A 24,815-nucleotide genomic window follows, 5' to 3' on the forward strand; every position below is an offset into this window, starting at 1 on the left:
TGTCCATTACAACACAGTCTCCGCGTTCAAGAGTTGCACTCCCATCCTGTCGTTCTAGCTGTAGGGCCTCGTCAAAAAAAGTTAATAATTCCATACCGTTGGAAGGGCCATCTAAAATGTTATAAAAATCAACCCCATTTATATAGTGTAATAAATTAATTGTGTAGTTCGAATTGGATGCGTACCGTTGAACTTCAAAGGCAGGTTCGCTGAGAACAGCGCTGCCATACTTTCTATTCCCTGTTGTTTTGATTACTCTAGATTCATCGAAAAAGTGTAAGTTTGTTGTCCTAAAGTTCGAAATTTCGGTAAGAAAAGCATCCACCGCTTCTGTCGCGCCAAGCGAAGTAGATTCGCGTGGAACAAGGGTTACTCTCTTCCTTGTCATGGCATGTTTTTGTGAAACTCTGTTTATTTGTGAGATGCTGGGGAGGTCAACTGGGTGAACAACGCCATCAAGGAGTAATCTTTGTCCGATTTCATTTCCATAAATGCTTGGGCTCAGGAGTCTGCTACATTCAATGTATTCGGAAACAGTCTGATCTATTTGGGGCTTCACAAAAGTTTTCGTTTGGGCTCTAAGAGCTGTATTCGACTCGTCGTAACGTTTGATGACTTTCCCGACGTAAGTATGACTCACTTGAACTTCCCGTGCAATTTGACGTTCACTGTGCCTGTCGTGATGCAGGTCTAAAATTCTATCCCTAAACTTCGTCGTCAGAGAGCGACTATTGTCATATATTCCACCGTTGCTGTTTTGTTGTAACTGGACATCAGCTGCAGAAAAAAAAATTGCAACGGACATGCCGATTGTAAACGCAAGCTTTGAAGAACTAGAAAATTAGAAAAGAAAACTTACAAGCATTTTTATCTTCATTCATGATTAGTCCGACGATAGATACTGAGCAAAGTGAATCGGCAAATTCCCGCGCTTTTTGTTACCAGCGTTAAGTTGTGGCGATTTTATTGGACAATTGAAACAGAAGCCATCAGAAGTTGTCAAAAAGATGTCAAAAAGTTGTCAAAAACTAATCAAAAAACTTTCCTAGGTGCCAACGGTAAGATGCGTAGCACCCGTACGAAAATTTCGGACCTGACAGAGGCGGAATCCGGCCTAACTTCGGCGGGAAAACCGTTGATAGAACCAAACATCAGAAAAACAAGAACCGAGCAAAAAAAATGTCTGGCTCCAAGGTAATAAGCCAGACAAATGTTATGCTCGTGTCTGGGTCACGGCAGCCGCACAAGACAGTTACAGGAACAGAACAAGAGCCAAACAACCTCAAATTACTTTTCCAAATTTAATAACTTTAATAAGTAGCTAGGCACGGGCCTGATAAGAGCCTGACACGAGATTGGAAAGAGCCAGACAAGGTACGTTTGGTTTCTTTGCAATGAAATTGATCGCAAAGACAATGTTAAGACTAGCTGTTACAGTGTCAAGGAATATAAATAAAGCGCGAACAGCATTGTTTATAAACACACCTGCATATGGTATTACAGTCATCACGCTTCTTGACGGACTGCAAAATTTGGAAATCCCAAACTGGACCCCATTCATGCAGGACGCTGATTGGTTAGCTTCGAGATCAATTGACAGTTACAGTTACTAATTTTTGGCGCTTGGAATGTTAACCGTGTTTTCAATGTGCGCGCGCGAAACAGTGCAATTGCAGTTACCGTCTTTCTTTTAGGCTTGTTAAGTTAGCAGTGAATTCTTCTTCCTCAGTGTTTTTAAGATCTCTTCAAGGATTTAACAAAGTTTTAGAATGTCGCTGTTCGCATGCCTTTATTTTGATTCAGACAAAAGTGTATATTAAAGCATTTTACATGTAAATGTAAATTGCGAGGATCTGAAAGCAAGCGAGATATATGTCGAATACATCTGCAGCCTGAGGAAAATGGAAGCAAGAAGAGGTTCTTAGCAATCATCCCAAAGGTTTAGGGGAGAGGTAAGCTACATAATCTTGTTATAAAATAAATGTCAGGCCTTTAGACTCGAATTTTTTTCTTTTTCGAAGGAGACTCTGCTCGCAGGGTAACCGAACTGTTCCAATGGCTAAATTCCATGTTCGGTAAATTTCAGCTGCCAAAACGAGGAGAGGTCGAGTTAAAATTTAGAAAGCTTTATCAATTACGATTTACATTAATTGAAATCGTCCGTCTTTTATCCGACGAAAAATTCAGTAGTGTTTTGAAATGTTATAAAGTATGACCGGCCGGGTGACCTCGGACCATCTGAGAATCAGGCTCTATGCCCTGCAAAATAATTAGACTGAACTCACACCAAAACACACAAAAGGCGAGTTTGCACTTTACTCATGTTTTTGGAACTGAATAAACTTGATTTAATATTCGCAAACCACAACATTCTCTGGATCGCTCTTCGAAAGGTCCGGCTCACGCAACGCGTGTGAGAGATTATACTCTTCGCCGGGGCGATCGGGCTTTGCACTAATTGCACACAAACGCTTGCAATTTAACTTGCGGCGCTATCATTTTTATATTGATAGCATAGCTTTTTTGTTATCTGAATGGATATTTAGAACAACTGCAACATCACAGACTTTTGCACTTGTTATTTTGCAGATTACGTGGCTTCTCGTCGCATCGAAAATGTCAAGGAGCAGCTAACTTCCATCGACGCCAACCAGATCATTTACGCACAAAACTGGGGCGGCGTGCAGCTAAGTGATCTATCTCCTGTCTATTCAGCAAACATATTTATTAAGGAACATTTGCTTTGTCGTATTTAATCTTTCGAGGATAATTTGAGCAAATTATAAGTACATTAGTAAGTTTCCTTCAATTAGTGCAATGAATGTGTATATTTTTTAATTAGTTTGACACATGCAAGAAAATAAGAAATTATCGCCGCAAAGTTGTTAATTTCTTTGAGATTGTGTATGTAGATTTAACACTGTATGGATATAGTAAAAACTTATTTTTATTGTATCAGTTTTATTCCATGAATCTATCAATAAAACATTTAATCGTTATTTCTATGTGTTTATATGCGTTGTACGGCCGTATTCAGGTTGGAGTAAGGCCGGATATATTTTTGCCGATTACAACACAGATTATTTACGTTGTCCGGCTAATGTCAGGCTCGTGTCATGCTCGTTTTCTGGTTGTTTACGATTTTTCGTGCCCTGCTCGTGTCTCGCTAATTCCCGCTCGTTTCAGGTTAGGTGTCTTGTTCCAGTTAGGTTCTTTACCGCTGTGTCCCGTTCTGCTCGTGTTCGGTCAATGTTGTGCCCGTGTCAGGTTGAATTGTCTGGCCGAATTCATGCTCCCGTTTGGTCAGACATTTTCGTATGGGTCAGTGTTACAGCTGTCAGTGACAGCCTTGTATATGATTGTATAAGATCCATTCAGTTGGTTTCTCATGAGCAAGTTTTATTCAACAAGTTGTCAGTTTTACATTTTTTACTTATTTGCATGTAAAGAGGACTCCAGACAATTTTTTGGTGAATTTGTTCAAAACTGGAATGACAGTTTTTGAGTAAGGAGACTCATCAAGAGAAAACTTGACAAATTTTGTCGCACACACGAGAATAGAAAAATTGTCTAATGCATACTTGTCACAGAAAACTAGCTTGTGTACACTACCCAGCCTTATTCCTAATGAATATTAATCATTGACTCCACACCTCTGTAACCTATCCAGTGATTCATTGATATATTTTTTTAATCTTATTGTTTTTCTTTTGCTTTCAGGATGATTGATGATCTAAGAGGGTCGCTTGTTTCTACCGAGGCAGAAAACAAGGTTTGCATGTAGACTGACATTTGAATTCTATTTGGCATGATATTTGAAATTTAAAACTGTATTCTGTTCTGTTACTCTGTTACTCTAAACACAACACAAATCAAATCAAATCAAATGTTAGTTTTTGAGGAGAGGGGAAAACCGGAAAACCTCTCGGAGCAGAATAGAGAACCAACAAACTCAGCCCACTTATGACACCGGGTCTGGGAATCGAACCCGGGCCACATTGGTGGAAGGCGAGTGCTCTACCACTGCGCCCACCCTGCTCCCCCTTGGTGGCCTCCACAAAGAGATGCAATTTACTGTAAAATTCAGAATATAATCTCAGGGCTTGTGTTCACTCCAAGATCTCTAGACTTAAAATTGGTTAATGTTTCAGCTGGGCTTTGTTTTAAGGAGAGCTTCAAAATTGGTTGGTCTTGACAGTGAAAAGTGCTTTAAAGTGTGAAACACTAAGCTAACTTGATCCATGGAACTGCTAACCCAAACAGTTTAAATGTGCTTGTATTTGGCTGGAATGGTTTATTAATGGCAGGATGTTTATGTTAGTCTGTGTAACTGGTGGGATGTTGAGGCTGGGAAAGTTTGACACTGCCACCTACAAAGGTTATGTTCACTTTGTGTCTCAGATTTTAAGTGGCTAATGTTTTAGAATGGGTGCTTATTTTCAAAATTTTCCAGGAATTTAAGGGGGCAACACTTCTTTGTTCTGTTAGCCTGTAAGGGTGGTTTCAATAATGGTGATGATGATGGTAGTGAATTGGTGAGAAAATTTGCGCTATTTCACAGTTTTATGAATGACTACTTTTTTGAAATTTGTTTTTCCAGTGAAAGCCTGGGTCTCTTAAACTCCTGGCTTCTATTTCAGGCTCTCCCACCACTTAAACAAATTTTGTACTGTGTAATATTTTTGCTGTTAATATCCGTAAATGGGAGAAAGCAAATAATAATAAACTAAATCCCTCCTTCCTGTGTGACACTGTATCTAGGACTTGACTGCTGCAAGGCATGATGTTAATGACATGGTGGAAAAACTGGTATGTGATAAAATGTTATTTTAATAGATAACCTAAATGGTTTGTATCGGGTGTGGCCCAGGGGAGGGGGACTCCCATGTGGCAGTGGCAGGGATACTCGTCATCTCTTGTTTGGGTGTAAATCACTCATTTTGGTTAGACAGGCATTCCAGGGAAAAAATCTCTCACTCGTCCGCTTGCTGAGACGAGTAGTTTTTTGACTCGGACAACTAAGACTCATGAAGCACTTGTCCAAAAGGACTAGTAAAACAATTTTTTACATGGTAATATTTTTTCATTCAGCTTTCTAAGGTCTGGAGTCAATAACCTGCATGAATAAAGTATTGAGAAGTGACTTCTTGTTAAAGTGCTGAAAGTATTTGTTTCTCTGTGAAATACTAGCTTGCAGTGTACGTGCACTCCACCCTTTTCATGGGAATCCCCGCACCCCCTCCCTCTCTCCTGGTATTTCCACCCTTAAGCTTGCTATTCAGTAAAACTCTGTAGAAGCAGAACAAACTGAACAGAGTAGATAATCAGTCTGGTATTGCAGTAGGATGGAGACTTTTGAACATTTTGTTTAATATGCTCTTGTAATGTACGCACCGGTAAATTTATTTAAACGTCCTAACTGTAATTAACACGAAATCATGACCAGTGGTTTCTGGAACAGAAACAAATAAATACACTGAGGCAAATGATAAATTACAAGATAATACTAACGAAAGGCAATAAAACAGCAATACGAAGGATAAACGGCAAAGGACAACATGAACGTACCTGACAGTGTGGATATATAAACTAACAACATAGGACAAGCGAAACTGAATTAACATGGAGACCAACGGCTAACAATAAATTTTGGCGCGAATGAAAATATTTAAATGGTCCACGAGGGGACTGGCACTAAGCGCCTACGATATACCGCTGGAATAAGTATTGTTGCAACAGCTCTGTTCCTCCCTCTGCATTCAGGGATTGTCATTCTGAATCTGGGCGTTATCTCTGAGTGTTTTCCGCTGACATGTACATGTACGGTGTAGTGTGAATTTAGTTTGCAGTTTGAGAGCATTGATTAGAAATTTAAAATGAGACGAAGGACAAAAACTGTGATTGGAAATCCTGAATGTATTATAGTGACTGGTTTGTTGTTTGTTGTTTTATGTTAATAATAATTTTTATAGGAAACAAATTGACCATAACAAAAACAGGCAACTTGGAACATCACAGAGTAGCTGCAAAAATGACTGAGTCAGGAACTAGTATCATAACATACGCTGCAATTTTTGCTTTTGTTTTTGTATGGCCTAAATGATTTATTTTCTATATACAGGTTGAAACTGCTAACCTTAATGAGCAGTTAAATGAAAAGCTCTTAGAGACCACAGGTGATGGGTTCCATGAAGATCAACGGCAGTTACAAGTGAGTGGATTTTTGTCAGGGAGGACTGCGTGCCTCAGCCACTATCTCATGTTCAAGGACCTTGTTGGTTCTCACCTGGCTCCTGGGGGTCCCCTCCCCTACAGAAACAAGGCTGAGTGATACAATTTATCTTGATATTTAAAATAATTAGGTGTTGTGGCCCTTAATGGCATCTCTGGCGGCAAGGCTTTAGCCAGAAAGTTGTCCAGGCATCACTTGGATAGTCCCCAGTTTTTGGGAAATTTATTTAAAATTTGCTTGATCCTTCAAAATATTTTCAAGAAATGTGCCCCTTGGATGCCCAACTTTCATTTTCTAGCTAAAAGTTTGTGTGGTGGTTTCTTAAAGTATTTGGTCAGTGGTTGCATGAAAGAAATTTTTGAAACAGTATTTGACTGAGGAACAAAATGCTTATTTACAAACCAGTCAAGCTTAAGGGAGGTGGTTGCTAGGAGAGGTGTAACTGTGTTATTTTTTTCCAGGTTGCTATGAAAGCCACTCTAGATAGATAGATAGATAGATAGATAGATAGATAGATAGATAGATAGATAGATAGATAGATAGATAGATAGATAGATAGATAGATAGATAGATAGATAGATAGATAGATAGATAGATAGATAGATAGATAGATAGATAGATAGATAGATAGATAGATAGATAGATAGATAGATAGATAGATAGATAGATAGATAGATAGATAGATAGATAGATAGATAGATAGATAGATAGATAGATAGATAGATAGATAGATAGATAGATAGATAGATAGATAGATAGATAGATAGATAGATAGATAGCAGTTTATTGTGAAAATACGCTTAGCTTTTGTGAGACCAGCAAGCTAGGCTCACCAGCTAGTTTACAGGTATTTCTCTCTAAAAGATGAAAAGGACAGGTAAATCTTTGACGTTGTTATTAAGTTTGTTTGCCATGAAATTTCCATTTGCATATTGTCATGACACCTTTAGATAATTGACTGGACCAGCTGGACTGTAAGAATCTAATTTTTCTTTTCTTTCCCTGGTTAAGAATCTGTGCATATCACCCTCGATCTAGAGTCTTAATTATTAGGTAGACCTCTCATGTACAGTGTACATCAGTAAGCTTCTCCTGATTTAGTTGATGTCACAAAAACTGATTAGAACATTGATTCCAACAAAACTGTCACCAATCAAAAAAGGCTAGAAATAGTAATAGAGACAAACAAAGGTTGAATTGATACTTTTTTTTTTTTACTATCAAGTACAGAAGATTGATCAAAACTCAAGAAGCCAAAATTTCCCATAATTATTGTTGAAATAAATGTCCATGGCACGTTTCAGGACAAACAGTGGTTAGGTCAGCATTTCCCCCTCTCCCCCCCCTCCCTCCCAGATGGGATGCTACTCCATCACAGTTCACTGATAGCAACTTTATGTTTCTTTTTAATTATATTTAACACTGATACAGCATCAAAAATCAACAAAAGACAAAAAAGAGAATTAATGTTATCTTTTGCCATAAAGATATTTCAAGTACAAGCTAAGGTACCTGAACTCCTATGTACCAGAACTCTACAATGGCGCTGACTGTCCCTTGTGTCTCAAAGTAAGTTGTTCTATTTCAGTTATTTTTTTAAAGAAGCCTTAGACAACAGCTAATACCCAGTTGCATATTTGACTGATAACTGTACAGACATGATAACAGGGCTGATGATAACTTACTTTATGCAATCTTATTGGAATTTCATAGAGATATGTGTCATAATTACATTGTTTAATAAGTGTTTTGTGAGATAGGCAAAGGGCACATGATTACCAGGAGTAGAGAGCCCTTACTGAAGCCCATAGCCTGGGTCTTGAATGAGTTTGAGCAAGTGTTGTTTCCCTGAAGCACATCCAGTAAAGGACATTTATTCAGCAAATTGTTGCTGTAATCTCATGACGGGTATAGAAAAGATAGTGGTATCTAAAAAACTTGTTGCCTTCTTTACATCAAACCCCAGGAAAATGGAGTCCTTATTGAAAGTATTGATGCCTGCTTTGGTCTGGCAAGAAAGAAAGCAAAAGGTGGAAATACGATTTCATCAAGGCATGGGGATCTACTGTTTAGTGACCAAGATGATGTAGATAATTTTGTTGACAATTATCTGCACTGTGGGCAAAAGTCTCCGGATCAAGTATATTTTGGAATTTTTTCTCTAGAGTGATCTATCAGATAATCAGTTTGGGCATTCGTTGACATTCTCCTACTGCACTGTGTAGTTTGTATTGTTAACAAAGTTTTCTGCAGTTAATGACAGTCACAATGAATGGTGTAAACATGTGCAGTACACAAAGGTGTGTGAATGAGTATCATTTCAATGAAGATATATTAGAACAGTAACTGCTGTAATGTAGTACTAGTTTAAGGACCATCTGACATAATATTACATGGAAACATTGAGATCAAATTATTGGCTTATAGTGTCAGGTTAAGGTGGCTCAATGCATGTAATTTTTATTGTATTTTGGTCTTTAATAAGTACTCCAGACCCATTTTATAAGTATCATTATTCCATTTACTTCAAATTTATGTGGCAGTCATTATTGCAATTGTCATGATCTAACAATTTTTATGCATGTTGTATTCAAGGATTGTAACAGATTTCATGCAGGTGAAGTCTTCCCTGCGCTAAGAAGTAAAGGAAAGAATCAACTCTTTGACAAGAAAGGAGTATTTGGCAGAGTCTGCAGGCATGACTTCCCAAAGAGTTTGTTAAGTGTTAAACATGGTGAAAGGTGAGAGGCAAAGCCATGCATAATTTTTGTAAAGGGCTCTTTTTATGAGATATTTAAAATTTGTTGGTATAATTCCCAAACTTTCACAACTGGGGGACTGTGAAGTCCATGTGAAAGGGATATGAATTTATGCTTGTCAATTTTTTAACAGGAGAACTCACATAGAATTTTACAGGAATTTAAAAAATATAATTATGTGAAACTGCCATGTGATAACCATCGCAGCATGAAACTTGCTCACAAAGGAACAAGACGAAGACGTCTGAAGTTACTCATGAAAAGTCGGTCTCCTCAGCAGTACTGAGATGTTGTGCAGTTTCTTTGAAGACTTTTTGTACAGGTTGCGTGGTCTAGCGATTATAAAGAAGACAAAATATGGCAAATGCCTTGCCTGGACCTTTTTTACTAACCGAGGAAGACATTCCGGGAAGTTCTCTTTTTGGTAGAAAACCGTCGACGCTGAAAAATTCTGAGTTAAGATTCTGGTTGAGATGTCGCGGAGACTCTTGCAAAGGAATGTCAACGAAGGCACAGCTCGTAAAAAGGTAATTCTTTCAACAGAGATGATCCCTGTGTTCGTTTTATACAGAATCAGGATTTTGATTTTTGTTTCCAGGGTGGAGGAATATGTAAGCAGAAAGTTGGATCAAATATTGTTGATCCAGATCCTGAAAGGATATACATGAAACGAAAGCTTCATCGTATGAACTTGACTTCAGAGAGATCAGCGGACGACAGTGCTATGGCAAGCTCGTCAACACCATCACCTGTGTCACAATGGAAACCGATAATACCATCGGATGGCTGGGGATTATCACTTGAAAAAGTGCCTCTTTTTACAAGGGCGGAGATGGACAGACATATTGGAATGTCTGGGAAGCATATTGGTGGCAACAAGCATGCACATCATTCTGTTCCCACAGGATTTAAGAAGGCAAAAACATACCTTGAAGAATACTTACATGCTACATACTTACATACTTACTTACATACTTACAGCAGTACTTTTACTATCGTGCCAAATGTTTTCTTAGTTTTAAAAGGAACGAAAGCCCCCACAATTTGATAATTGCTTTATGTATAATTTCTGGGGAGGTGCTTTTTGCAAATTGTGGCCCATCGTGTGGTGCCGGAAATTCCGGATTTTGTAATCACGTTTAAGCTTTGATGCTGAAGATTTGCAAATACACTCTTTATAACTGTAAAAATGTCACAGAACTACAACATGAGGCAGATGAAAACTGTTCAACAGCATGCACCTCAACCTTGCAAAGATGACATCAACCCCGGGTTGAAGGTATTTCATCTTACCCCATTATGGAAGTTTCTGTTTCCAAAACACAACTAGAGGGTGAACTCAAAAGATGTAGGATTGCATGTCACCTTTATGAAGCAAGGAAAGTTGCAGGAAATCAAAACTAAATGATTTTGTAGAAACTGTAAAAAAATATTGACCCCACTCTAGGGTTGATACAAACTTGTAAACTAAACACTAGTGCCCATGTTGACACAAGGTTTGGGGAAAGTCCTGCAGGTGCATTTGGATCTTACCAGCTTGCATTTCAGGAGCAAGTTATTTAGCTCCAATACAACAAGGGTCTAGAGTATCAAATTCCAAACCTAGTTATCCTTCTCTGCCATTGGATGATTTAAACGATGACTTTGTGCTGGATCTGCCTTTTGATCTGGATGCCATTGAAACTAAACTCTTGAATGAACTTAGGGTAAATAACCTTGGTGCAAAAAGATCAAAGAAAACACCAGGGGTCAGCACAATTGCAACGCTTGGGTTGAAGAACGCAGGTATCGATTTACAGCATCAAATTTTGGAAAGGTGTCCAGAAGAAAAAGAAACCATGACAAGTTTTGTAATGACATGCTGGATGCAAAACCATTCACATCAACAAGTACTGATCACGGTATTAAATATGAACCTTTGGCATTACAAGAGTATGAAAAATACATGCACAAGATCGGTCATCCTATAAAAGTGGAAAGATCTGGATTCTTTGTATCACCAAAACTGCATTTGGCATTTCACTTCAGTACAGTCTATTATTATCCGAGTGGAGGGATATTTTTCTTTGAACTGCTCTGGTATGTGTTTGTTTATCATTTCTCTAGTGGGCCACATGGGTATTATCCTTGAGTCTTAAATATAAAAGGTTGACCCAGGTTCAGGGTCCGAAATTGCGACTGACTGGTCACCAATGCGACCAAAAATTAGGTGTTGGCGACCAGAAATTTAGAGCTGGTCGCCAGCAGGCGACTAACCTTTCGTCCCATCAGCATTTGACATTCCAAGGTAAAAGTAAAGTTCCCGTGGACAGTTGTAGTAAAAAGAAGCGACGATTTAACGATCGCCATATTTACCTGGCGCCATATTGTTTCAGCGGCTTCTCCCAATATGGGTCTGGCACTAGCTTATTGATCGTCATTGCGTTTTCGTTCCGTTTCAACGAAGAACAGATACTTTAATTGTACTCTTAGTTGAGTCTAGGTATAGAAAGAGGGCCCCCATATCTTCAACATAGAACTTAATAGGATACCAGCATACTTCCTACTAAATGGAAATAATAAGAGAAAGAAATCCGAAGCCTTTGCAAGAACATTGGCAAACACGCTTTTTGAGATGTAGGACTCTATTACTGTTACACGGCTTTTGTGAGTCTCCTTTTATAGCTGTATGTATATTGTGTTAAATGATAACATTTTCTTGAAAGGTTTAATTTTGTGCCTTACTATAAATTAAGGTAAATTATACCCTGGCCAGAGAGATTGTTTTCTTTAGTTTGCGGCAAATTAAGAGGCAAAGCCGCGATCCTGGCGTGGCAAGCAAGAAACCAAAAAAAAAAAAAAAACCAAACAATAACACTTGCTTTTGGTGACCAAACCCTTCCATCTGGCGACCAAAATTTTTAGGTTAGTCTCCCTTAGGAAAAAGTTAATTTCGGACCCTGAGGTTATTATTATCCTGCTTATTGTACATGTAGTCTGAGACACTCCATACAGATAAGCAAGATGTTCCTCTGGAAAACCTTGTCTTAGCCTACATAGGGTTATAAAAAGTTCTTCCGTAGGATGTAGTAACCTTGGTCTACCTGGTTTTGGAAATGATTCTAAGTGCTCGTCATTTTCTCTAAGAACAGTCATGTCCTGATCTGTGGATGATGAGTGCCAGTAACGAATATTTTCGCCATCCTCACCAGAGTCACAAAAATTGTACAATGCATTGTAAAATCCAGTGTAAAATCCCATAGACTTATCATTCTTAAACCAATTTAAAGGGAAAGATTTCTTCTCAAAATTGTCCCACCGTGTTGTCAAATGGACAAGTTGTTGTTTCATTTCATTCAGCTGAATTACCAGAGCATTTGTTTTCTCCTTTTCTTCTTGAAGCTTGTTTTTCAGCTCCTCTATTTCTTTTTTCAGTTCAGACATACTTTCATCTTGCGTGCCTCTATCGTGGACTTCCAGCACCTCGGACGTTTTGTCAATCTTTTTGTTTATAGCAGCCGCTGTCACAAGTCCCCACATGGAATTGGTGTTTGCATTTGCCGCGTTCGCGGTACTTGTTTCCGACCCCTTCGCCACGATTTTTCGCTTTACAGGACTTCTTTTCTTCGGGGACTTCCTCTTTACTGGAGAGCCTTGCTTCCAAAAAAATATAGACGGCACTGCAGTCGGTTTTAAGTTTCTTTTACGGCCTGTAAGTGATGTGAAATAATCACTCGATTTAAAGTGTCTTGAGCAAACCCTCGTATGAACCGTCACTCTGAACTCTTTGCCAACATCTCTTCGTATGGCAACTATCCATTTCCTGAACAGTTTTCTGTCTTCAGGGAACTTATGGAAAGATATTTTAACGCCATACTCCTCTTAAACTTTTTTCTTACACCCAGGAACGGAACAGTTTTGAGGCATATTTCGGTCTATACTACCACATGTAAACATGTAAACATTGAATCGTGGCCCCCCGATGCCTCGCTCTCGTGCTACTCAACCCAGATCGTCTAAGGCAGCCGCCATTTTGGAATAAGGTGTATTTGATGAGTGAATTCTCAAAGGAAATAACCCAACTTCGTTTAGTTGAAATTAATTTGATAGTTCTTGCCATCCTCAGCCAAACAGTGTTGTATCTATTTAATTCACTAGTATCTGACTTTCAGCACAACTGTATCATTATATTATTTTTAGGTAAATCCATTGTTCCCAACGTTACTTTTTGCTTTTATTTTTACTAAAATTAGCATTCATAAATTACATATTCCTTTATGTTGATCACACTCGAAATGGGTTTTAAAATTATTTGTTTAATGCAATTTTTTTCCTAGGATATCATACTCTGTTTATGAGCTTAAGAAGCTGAGGGATACTATTACATCAGATTCACTGAAGGTCTTTCTTATGTATGACATTGCGTGCATGTTGTCAAGTCACTTGAAGGTCAGTACAGGAGAGATGCCAACCTCTGAAGTGCAAAAACTGTGGACCATTTTTTTTTCATTTAGCATTACACCCCCTCACCCTTGTCCACTTCCTCTCAGACACTTCCCTTTCACACCAAATTGTGAATGCACAACAAATGAACCCCAACTGAATGTTTGCTACATGTGCTGGTATGCCCTGGGCATATGGTAGGTAAAGTAAGATATATCTGCATCACGTTGGTGTCTGATGTACACTGTATCACTCTTGTCTTTTCAGAATAGTGGCCAAGAGGAGTTATTATCTGGTGTAAGCCTTGCCATACCAATATTTCATTGTTATGGACACAAAGCATCTTGTCAGGTGATTGCTAATTAAGATCTCTTGGGAAATGAGTGATGTTGTTGTTTTTTTGTATTTATTTTGTGATTAGCATGATTAAGAAATACATGTACAATGTATACTCTACCTTTGGCCAGACTTGCCTCTTGTATTGAAAAACTACCAGGGTATTTGTGAGACTCAAAACAAATACAGTTATAATAGCACAATCACAACATGTTTTTTTTTATGTATAATAATCAGTAGCCACCAAGTGATCTATCAGATAATCAGTTTGGGCATTCCTTGACATTCTCCTACTACACTGTGTAGTTTGTATTGTTAACAAAGTTTTCTGCAGTTAATGACAGTCACAGTGAATAGTGTAAACATGTGCAGTACACAAAGGTGTGTGAATTAGTATCATTTCAATGAAGATATATTAGAACAGTAACTGCTGTAATGTAGTACTAGTTTAAGGACCATCTGACATAATATTACATGAAAACGTTCAGATCAAATTATTGGCTTATAGTGTCAGGTTAAGGTGGCTCAATGCATGTAATTTTTATTGTATTTTGGTCTTTAATAAGTACTCCAGACCCATTTTATAAGTATCATTATTCCATTTACTTCAAATTTATGTGGCAGTCATTATTGCAGTTGTCATGATCTAACAATTTTTATGCATGTTGTATTCAAGGATTGTAACAGATTTCATGCAGGTGAAGTCTTCCCTGCGCTAAGAAGTAAAGGAAAGAATCAACTCTTTGACAAGAAAGGAGTATTTGGCAGAGTCTGCAGGCATGACTTCCCAAAGAGTTTGTTAAGTGTTAAACATGGTGAAAGGTGAGAGGCAAAGCCATGCATAATTTTTGTAAAGGGCTCTTTTTATGAGATATTTAAAATTTGTTGGTATAATTCCCAAACTTTCACAACTGGGGGACTGTGAAGTCCATGTGAAAGGGATATGAATTTATGCTTGTCAATTTTTTAACAGGAGAACTCACATAGAATTTTACAGGAATTTAAAAAATATAATTATGTGAAACTGCCATGTGATAACCATCGCAGCGTGAAACTTGCTCACAAAGGAACGAGACTGAAGTTACTCATGAAAAGTTGGTCTCCTCAGCAGTACTGAGATGTGCAGTTTCTTCGAAGACTTTTTGTACAGGTTGCGTCGTCTAGTGATTATAAAGAAGACAAAATATGGCAAATGCCTTGCCTGGACCTTTTTTACTGACCGAGGAAGACATTCCGGGAAGTTCTCTTTTTGGTAGAAAACCATTGGCGCTGAAAAATTCTGAGTTAAGATTCTGGTTGAGATGTCGCGGAGACTCTTGCAAAGGAATGTCAACAAAGGCACAGCTCATAAAAAGGTAATTCTTTCAACAGAGATGATCCCTGTGTTCGTTTTATACAGAATCAGGATTTTGATTTTTGTTTCCAGGGTGGAGGAATATGTAAGCAGAAAGTTGGATCAAAATATTGTTGATCCAGATCCTGAAAGGATATACATGAAACGAAAGCTTCATCGTATGAACTTGACTTCAGAGAGATCAGTGGACGACAGTGCTATGGCAAGCTCGTCAACACCATCACCTGTGTCACAATGGAAACCGAAAATTCCATCGGATGGCTGGGAATTATCACTTGAAAAAGCGCCTCTTTTTACAAGGGCAGAGATGGATAGACATATTGGAATGTCTGGGAAGCATATTGGTGGCGACAAGCATGCACATCATTCTGTTCCCACAGGATTTAAGAAGGCAAAAACATACCTTGAAGAATACTTACATGATATTCAAACGAACTGCGATCAGCAGTACTTTTACTATCGTGCCAAATGTTTTCTTAGTTTTAAAAGGAACGAAAGCCCCCACAATTTGATAATTGCTTTATGTATAATTTCTGGGGAGGTGGTTTTTGAAAATTGTGGCCCATCCTGTGGTGCCGGAAAATCCGGATTTTGTAATCACGTTTAAGCTTTGATGCTGAAGATTTGCAAATACACTCTTTATAACTGTAAAAATGTCACAGAACTACAACATGAGGCAGATGAAAACTGTTCAGCAGCATGCACCTCAACCTTGCAAAGATGACATCAACCCCGGGTTGAAGGTATTTCATCTTACCCCATTATGGAAGTTTCTGTTTCCAAAACACAACTAGAGGGTGAACTCAAAAGATGTAGGATTGCATGTCACCTTTATGAAGCAAGGAAAGTTGACAGGAAATCAAAACTAAATGATTTTGTAGAAACTGTAAAAAATATTGACCCAACTCTAGGGTTAAACTAAACACTAGTACCCATGTTGACACAGGGTTTGGGGAAAGCCCTGCAGGTGCATTTGGATCTTACCAGCTTGCATTTCAGGAGCTTGTAATTTAGCTCCAATACAACAAAGGTCTAGAGTATCAAATTCCAAACCTAGTTATCCTTCTCTGCCATTGGATGATTTAAACGATGACTTTGTGCTGGATCTGCCTTTTGATCTGGATGCCATTGAAACTAAACTCTTGAATGAACTTAGGGTAAATAACCTTGGTGCGAACAAGATCAAAGTAAACACCAGGGGTCAGCACAATTGCAACGCTTGGGTTGAAGAACGCAGGTATCGATTTACAGCATCAAATTTTGGAAAGGTGTCCAGAAGAAAAAGAAACCATGACAAGTTTTGTAATGACATGCTGGATGCAAAACCATTCACATCAGCAAGTACTGATCACGGTATTAAATATGAACCTTTGGCATTATGAGAGTATGAAAAATACATGCACAAGATCGGTCATCCTATAAAAGTGGAAAGATCTGGATTCTTTGCATCACCAAAACTGTTTTTCCTTGGATGTTTTCCAGATGGGAAAGTTGTTGATATTGCATGTCCTGAAGATCAGTTTGGTCTCGCTGAAGTTAAATGCCCAAGCTCAAAATTCAGTGTTTCTCCAGTAGAAGCCTGTAGTGACCCTAACTTTTATCTAGAAATTAAAGATGGGATACCTAGACTAAAAAAGAGCCATATTTCTTACGATCAAGTCCAGGGTCAAATGGCACTCACTGGTGCAAAAAGGTGTGACTTTGTGGTGTATACAAGCCGGGGGCTCAGTATTGAGAGGATCAATTTTGATGAGGAGCACTGGAAGAGAGTGCGAGCAATATTACAAAGAACCTATTTTCGTTACTTTTTACCAGCTGCAGCGAAAAAGAAATATGGTATGCCTCAAATGGCTATACTAATATTATTATACTAATATGATAGCTGATTCTCCTTCCTTTTGTGTTCATTCAAAATCTAGAGAAAAGAGACTAAAGTTTTCTCAAATGCGAATATGCAATCCATTCAATTATCTATACGTCTAAACCTGCAAAAGATTAAAATGGAAGCAGACTAATTTCCCAAAGAACCATACAGAGCCACTGTAATGCTTCCACAAATTTCTAGAAAAAATAAAGATCCAATACTAGCTCAGGGCATGGATTTAAGCATTTTGAGTGGATTTTGGTTGCCACCAGGGCTTATTTCACAAACTTCAAGGAGTTTCCTAAGAAACACTCAACCTGCCTCTTCACAACCTACAAAAAGATTAATACTTCTGGTCTACATTTTTCCGCTAAAAGGAGAGGGTTGCCCTCTTGATTCTTTACTGACTAAACCCAAGGCATTTATAATAAACTTAAATTGTGCCTTTAGTGCTAACTGAATATTACACACTGATAATGGGTTTTTGTAAGTTACAAAGTACAGCACACACAGTCCACATTTGGTTTACAACACTAAATAAGTTGAGTGGAACAACTCCATCCCAGATAGGAAAATTTTTTATCTTATTGATAGCTCTTTCAACATGGACCCTCAGGGAGGCAATTGATTGTGTTTTGACAACATCCTCTGCACTCATCTGACCTTGAGATCCTAAGAAAGGCGGAATGTTAAGCCCAACTCCAGAGGGTAGCAGGTCTTGCACTGTAAATCCTTTATCCGCCATAACTGAATCTCCATTGTCAAATTTTTGATCCAAAAAGCCACTACGAAGAACTATTTCTCTGTCTGAGATGTGTCCAGTATACAGCTGACTGACAAATGACAGTGCCCCTCCTGGGGTAATTCCTACTAGGGCTTTCAGCGTTGTGTGGTTTTTATAAGAACTAAAAAGTTCGCTATTTAAACGAAGGCTACAAGGCATTTGGCATTTCACCTCAGTACAGTCTATTATTATCCGAGTGGAGGGATATTTTTCTTTGAACTGCTCTGGCATGTGTTTGTTTATCATTTCTCTAGTGGGCCACATGGGTACATCCTTGAGTCTTAAATATAAAAGGTTGACCCAGGTTCAGGGTCCGAAATTGTGACTGACTGGTCGCCAATGCGACCAAAAATTAGGTGTTGGCGACCAGAAATTTAGAACTGGTCGCCAGCAGGTGACTAACCTTTCGTCCCATCAGCATTTGACATTCCAAGGTAAAAGTAAAGTTCCCGTGGACAGTTGAGTAAACGAAGCGACGATTTAACGATCGCCATATTTACCTGGCGCCATATTGTTTCAGCGGCTTCTCCCAATACGGGTCTGGTACTAGCTTATTGATCGTCATTGCGTTTTTGTTCCGTTTCAGCGAAGAACAGATACAGATATGCTTTGTGAGATGTAGGACTCTGTTACTGTTACACGGCTTTTGTGAGTCTCCTTTTATAGCTGTATGTATATTGTGTTAAATGATAACATTTTCTTGAAAGGTTTAATTTTGTGCTTTACTATAAATTAAGGTAAATTATACCCTGGCCAGAGAGATTGTTTTCTTTAGTTTGCGGCAAATTAAGAGGCAAAGCGGCGATCGTGGCGTGGCAAGCAAGAAACCAAAAAAAAAAAAAAAAACCAAACAATAACACTTGCTTTTGGCGACCAAACCCTTCCATCTGGCGACCAAAATTTTTAGGTTAGTCTCCCTTAGGAAAAAGTTAATTTCGGACCCTGAAGTTATTATTATCCTGCTTATTGTAGTCTGAGACACTCCATACAGATGAGCAAGATGTTCCTCTGGAAAACCTTGTCTTAGCCTACATAGGGTCATAAAAAGTTCTTCCTTAGGATGTAGTAACCTTGGTCTACCTGGTTTTGGAAATGATTCTAAGTGCTCGTCATTTTCTCTAAGAACAGTCATGTCCTGATCTGTGGATGATGAGTGCCAGTAGCGAATATTTTCGCCATCCTCACCAGAGTCACAAAAATTGTACAATGCATTGTAAAATCCAGTGTAAAATCCCATAGACTTATCATTCTTAAACCAATTTAAAGGGAAAGATTTCTTCTCAAAATTGTCCCACCGTGTTGTCAAATGGACAAGTTGTTGTTTCATTTCATTCAGCTGAATTACCAGAGCATTTGTTTTCTCCTTTTCTTCTTGAAGCTTGTTTTTCAGCTCCTCTATTTCTTTTTTCAGTTCAGACATACTTTCATCTTGCGTGCCTCTATCGTGGACTTCCAGCACCTCGGACGTTTTGTCAATCTTTTTGTTTATAGCAGCCGCTGTCACAAGTCCCCACATGGAATTGGTGTTTGCATTTGCCGCGTTCGCGGTACTTGTTTCCGACCCCTTCGCCACGATTTTTCGCTTTACAGGACTTCTTTTCTTCGGGGACTTCCTCTTTACTGGAGAGCCTTGCTTCCAAAAAAATATAGACGGCACTGCTGTCGGTTTTAAGTTTCTTTTACGGCCTGTAAGTGATGTGAAATAATCACTCGATTTAAAGTGTCTTGAGCAAACCCTCGTATGAACCGTCACTCTGAACTCTTTGCCAACATCTCTTCGTATGGCAACTATCCATTTCCTGAACAGTTTTCTGTCTTCAGGGAACTTATGGAAAGATATTTTAACGCCATACTCCTCTTAAACTTTTTTCTTACACCCAGGAACGGAACAGTTTTGAGGCATATTTCGGTCTATACTACCACATGTAAACATGTAAACATTGAATCGTGGCCCCCCGATGCCTCGCTCTCGTGCTACTCAACCCAGATCGTCTAAGGCAGCCGCCATTTTGGAATAAGGTGTATTTGATGAGTGAATTCTCAAAGGAAATAACCCAACTTCGTTTAGTTGAAATTAATTTGATAGTTCTTGCCATCCTCGGCTAAACAGTGTTGTATCTATTTAATTCACAAGTATCTTGACTTTTAGCACAACTGTATCATTATATTATTTTTAGGTAAATCCATTGTTCTCAATGTTACTTTTTGCTTTTATTTTTACTAAAATTAGCATTCATAAATTACATATTCCTTTATGTTGATCACACTCGAAATGGGTTTTAAAATTATTTGTTTAATGCAATTTTTTTCCTAGGATATCATACTCTGTTTATGAGCTTAAGAAGCTGAGGGATACTATTACATCAGATTCACTGAAGGTCTTTCTTATATGTATGGCATTGCGTGCATATTGTCAAGTCACTTGAAGGTCGGCACAGGAGAGATGCCAACCTCTGAAGTGCAAAAACTGTGGACCATTTTTTTTTCATTTAGCATTACACCCCCTCACCCTTGTCCACTTCCTCTCGGACACTTCCCTTTCACACCAAATTGTGAATGCACAACAAATGAACCCCAACTGAATGTTTGCTACATGTGCTGGTATGCCCTGGGCATATGGTAGGTAAAGTAAGATATATCTGCATCACGTTGGTGTCTGATGTACACTGTATCACTCTTGTCTTTTCAGAATAGTGGCCAAGAGGAGTCATTATCTGGTGTAAGCCTTGCCATACCAATATTTCATTGTTATGGACACAAAGCATCTTGTCAGGTGATTGCTAATTAAGATCTCTTGGGAAATGAGTGATGTTGTTTTTTTGTATTTATTTTGTGATTAGCATGATTAAGAAATACATGTACAATGTATACTCTACCTTTGGCCAGACTTGCCTCTTGTATTGAAAAACTACCAGGGCATTTGTGAGACTCAAAACAAATACAGTTATAATAGCACAATCCCAACATTTTTTTTTTATGTATAATAATCAGTAGCCACCAAACATTTGTTTATTACTGATACATGTATTGTTAACTTCAGGTCCAGTTTAGTCCGAGGCGAACAGCCAATATTGGATTGACAGATGGCGAAGGTGTTGAAAGATTTCAGTCTTACCTGCGTCAGTTCTCTACCATCACAAAAGAAATGCCTGTTGATAAAAGAGCTGACGTTCTCACTGATGCTTCGTTGCATTTTGGTGAACACTTGTTTTACAGATTTGGTATGAATAAACACTTGAAATAAAATAATAAAATAAATGATAAGTCTTTATTTCGTAAGGTGCAGCATAAACACACATATCCTAGGTTACAAATATTATGAGAGTAAAAAGCAAGCTACAGTACATGAAAATTAAGGAGCAAACTCGTATGTAAAGCCATTCCCAGCATTCTTTCTCTCTTGGGGATGTGTATTTTTCTTCTCCTTAGTTTTAACAGTTAATTGTAAAATCATTATTCTGGCAGTTCCGACCATGATAGCAAAACTTAAGAAGGCGTCAACTTTGCTGTCTACAGTTGGTGAAGAAATTAGAAAACTTATTGTTGCATTACCAGGTATATGATATAATTTTTTGGTTTATTTCCAAGCAGGGCTCAGCTTCTCCTGGCTAACATTAGTGTTGCTAATTTACCAGTGTGGTCCACATAAATATTATTTTCCATCCAAAAGAAAACCAGACCATTTAATGCTAGTAAGTTGTTGTAAAAAGAGAGTCAACTGGTGAAGGTACAGTAGATATTGACTTTAAACTGTTGACTTTCTTTGGGTACATTGTACATTTACAGTTTGAAAAATAATTACTAAATTGTTAAGTGTTACAAAAAATTATTACGTTTTGTTACTTCAGGATATATAAAGCGGAAACTGAAACTATAATAATTACTTTCAAGTGTGGTTTGATATTTCAGTTGAAAGCTACAAACCTATTTTGGCATTTATTTTTAAGATGGCTGTGACTTGGACACAGTAAGGCAGTGGATGGACAATGAAATGTCAGAGATAGTCCCAAGAGAAAAAGGCAGGTTATACTGTAAATAAAGGTTTAGTTTTTAAAGCATACATACATGTACAATAATTTTAATGTCCATCCCCCACCCAGCCTATCTCAAACACTTAAGTCAAACAAAATACAGTTTGAGGTTAAGCTCCATGGCTCTGGGTAGCCAATAGTAAATTGCTGAAAACATACTTCAAGGGATCAAAATGGGCTAACAGTAAGCGTGATCAAGATAGATGTGTGTTTGAGTTAACGAAGTTCAAAAACGGCCGGTATATGAAATATTTCTCAGATGCAAAAGTACAATTAATTAATATGCGGTGCTAAGAGACTTTGAGCTCTCAATGACTAACATTGTAACTGTAACATGAGTTGTCATTCGCAAGCAGCATGGTCTTATTATTTCAAGACCCTCAAGTTTGTGAACTAGCTGGTCATGATTTGGCATCATGTTGGATAGCTGTCACTTTATAGCAGCAGCAGCAGCAGCAGCAGCAGCAGCAATAACAGCAGTTGTAGTATCAGTCTCAGCTAGTATATTAGTGATTATTAAAATAGTAAATATTTGTTCCAGATTTGTCTCCTCAGTGGGATGAGACCTATGTTGAGCTTTTGGTGACAGCTTCTAAACTAAAATCCCAGATTGCATATGCTAAAGAACAAGAGCCTTCTCAAGTAGACATGCTGGAGAGAAAAATATCAAGGTCAGGGCTCGAAATAATTTCCGGAGAGTCTCCGGACATGATGACCGGCCCAATTCATTTTAGCTCGGTCACGTACTGTTTCTGGCCGATCAAATTATATAAAATAAATAACCCTTAAAACAGGGGCCCATGAACCAAAACTGGCGTTATATATTTCCAAATTTGAAAGTCTGGAAATGTTATTTATTGACAACTGCCAAGAAATTTCTCAGGAAAGTTATAAAATATCTCCCTTTAAGCAACACAAACATCTCAAGCTTTTGTGTGTGGCACACAACCGAGAAGCTCTTTCCGTACATTGTGTTGTTGAGCTGTTGAAGTACACTAACAGTAAAGTACTTTTAGATATTCGAGGGCATTACTTCACACAAGAAGACTTTGATTACATCACTCGGGAACATTACAATGCACAGGATAGAATCAAAGAAGTTGGCGATTATCAACATATGATCACATGCCTGCTGCGCGGCTTCCCGTGACTTGACGTAGTGTATGCACATCCGGCTTTTACTTAACTCACAAATCTTTAGATATATATATTTTTCTGTAACACGTTCCATGACAATCGCAACCAGTTTTTCCTTGAATGTTCTTCATTTTGTGTTATCTCTATAGGTCAATAATATCTGGCACACGTTAAAATGTTTGTACGTTGATTCAGGTTCACGGATGTTTATCATTGTATAACCTTTTATGTTTATATTACGCACGCCAAAGATAAACACACAGATGAACTTGCGAAGATTTGAATAACTATTGGTTTTTGTAAAGTATAGTTCCTTTGCTTTTGTACTTTGATTATATTTATTCTGGGCTGAGGCATTACTTTATATGCAGGGAGAAATGCAAAACTTGAAAATCAACTAATAAAACTGAATTAGGAATAAATTATTTTTAACTTTGTGACCAGAAGTGCGTGAACCCCGATGTCTGTTTTCAATGCCCGGATTGTAAACAACGGTTCTTGTTGCATTTCACCCAGGATTTCAGATTAAAGTTCCGCAAATGACAATACACAGCGACTTGCTACAACTGAATTAACTGAACAGCATGGAAATTTTTAATTTATTTCATTTTCAAAACGATCAAATGTGACCGGTCAACATGACCGGCAAGACGAAAGGTTGACCGGTCAACTCCCAAATCAGTCCGGACATTGTCCGTTGACCGGCCGTTATTTCGAGCCCTGCAAGGTATTTTCTGTTTTTGGACATCTATAGCTTTAAATGAAAGAAAGACCAAATGGTGATTCACAAAACTGACCACAGCTGTTTATGGGAGCAAAACCAATGTTTTCATGAGAGGACTTGACAGTTGCAAGAAGAGCTTGGACATAGCCCACCTCAACAGCTGGTTGTTTTTAGTTGATACCCTATTTTAAAGGCGAAGTATCATGCAAATTTGTTGTCATTAAAAAAAAAAAATAATAAAAAAAATGTTTGTCTTTCTGCAGAAACAAAGAAATAATTGGCAAGTTTGTTATAAATTATCACAAAAGTGCAATAAAACTGTCGATTAGTGGCTCTGGCCAGAGACAGAGTAGGCCGGTATGGTTTGAAACTTGAAAAATGCAAGGCTAATGTTTTTTAAGTTATTCCATTTTTGTTTCCAAAATGTGCTAGAACAGATGACGAGTTGTTCCTTTCTGGCATTGAGTTGATTTCTTTCCTCTTGTCTTTCTAGAATTATTTGGCAGCTGATTGAAGGTCTTATTTTATCATTTTTAACAAAGATACCAAAAACCCCATGATAACAGCTTCCCCAGTTTCAGTTGTTTACATGCTGAACCTGGTAATATTACAATGAATCTGATCACCATTTTTCTCTTTCTTTTCTCCTTTTCTTTCTTTTTTTTTTTTCAGAAATGAGAAGACCCTTGCAGGGTTGGAGAAAAAGCATAGCATCAGAGTACGCTGGCAAGAAACTGGTGCTACCTTTCAACGTACACAGCAGCAATTGACTATAAAGAAGCGAAACAATGAAGTACTTAGACTACAGAAGATGGCTTCAGAAAGAATATTCCTCTTGGAGTTAAAAACAAAATATGCAGGTCTTTATACTTTTTTTTAAAGTAAGATATCAAACTTGTTTGAAGAGAGTTGAGTGTTTGATTAATCTTCTCATCCAAGAAATTTATAAAACAGAAAATGTTGAAGTCGCCAAATCAACTCTTATTAACCCTTTCAGGACGACCCCTGCAAATATCGTACGAATTCGTACGATGACGTAAAATGTGTCTATAGCAACGCGTTTTTGTGTACCGGTTCCGAAAATACCCTGGGTTTTCCCTTTAGGCCCCGCCAATCATTGTCTTACCCTTTGTTTGTCCTCTTTTGCTATTGGCTGCGGTATGCTTTGGTTT

At 38.1% G+C, this 24,815-nt stretch overlaps 1 protein-coding gene and 2 pseudogenes across 1 annotated transcript; all 3 read left to right on the top strand.

Moving 5' to 3' along the window:
- Positions 1-1,662: 1,662 nt before the first annotated feature.
- On the top strand, positions 1,663-24,639 carry LOC146460391 (uncharacterized). Its single transcript, XM_085088159.1, has 12 exons — positions 1,663-1,952; positions 2,590-6,211; positions 7,720-7,801; positions 8,199-8,372; positions 8,828-8,973; positions 13,308-13,419; positions 13,681-13,764; positions 20,792-20,972; positions 21,217-21,306; positions 21,699-21,770; positions 22,324-22,453; positions 24,316-24,639. The coding sequence occupies exons 2-12, from the start codon at positions 6,180-6,182 to the stop codon at positions 24,521-24,523; spliced, it is 1,311 nt and encodes a 436-aa protein (XP_084944285.1). The 5' UTR covers positions 1,663-1,952; positions 2,590-6,179; the 3' UTR covers positions 24,524-24,639.
- Positions 8,980-11,258, top strand: LOC146460392 (uncharacterized; annotated as a pseudogene).
- On the top strand, positions 14,578-17,435 carry LOC146460393 (uncharacterized; annotated as a pseudogene).
- Positions 24,640-24,815: the final 176 nt, after the last annotated feature.

The sequence above is a fragment of the Pavona decussata genome, unplaced genomic scaffold (assembly GCF_977016875.1).
Source record: "Pavona decussata unplaced genomic scaffold, jaPavDecu1.1 SCAFFOLD_213, whole genome shotgun sequence".
Classification (NCBI taxonomy): domain Eukaryota; kingdom Metazoa; phylum Cnidaria; class Anthozoa; order Scleractinia; family Agariciidae; genus Pavona; species Pavona decussata.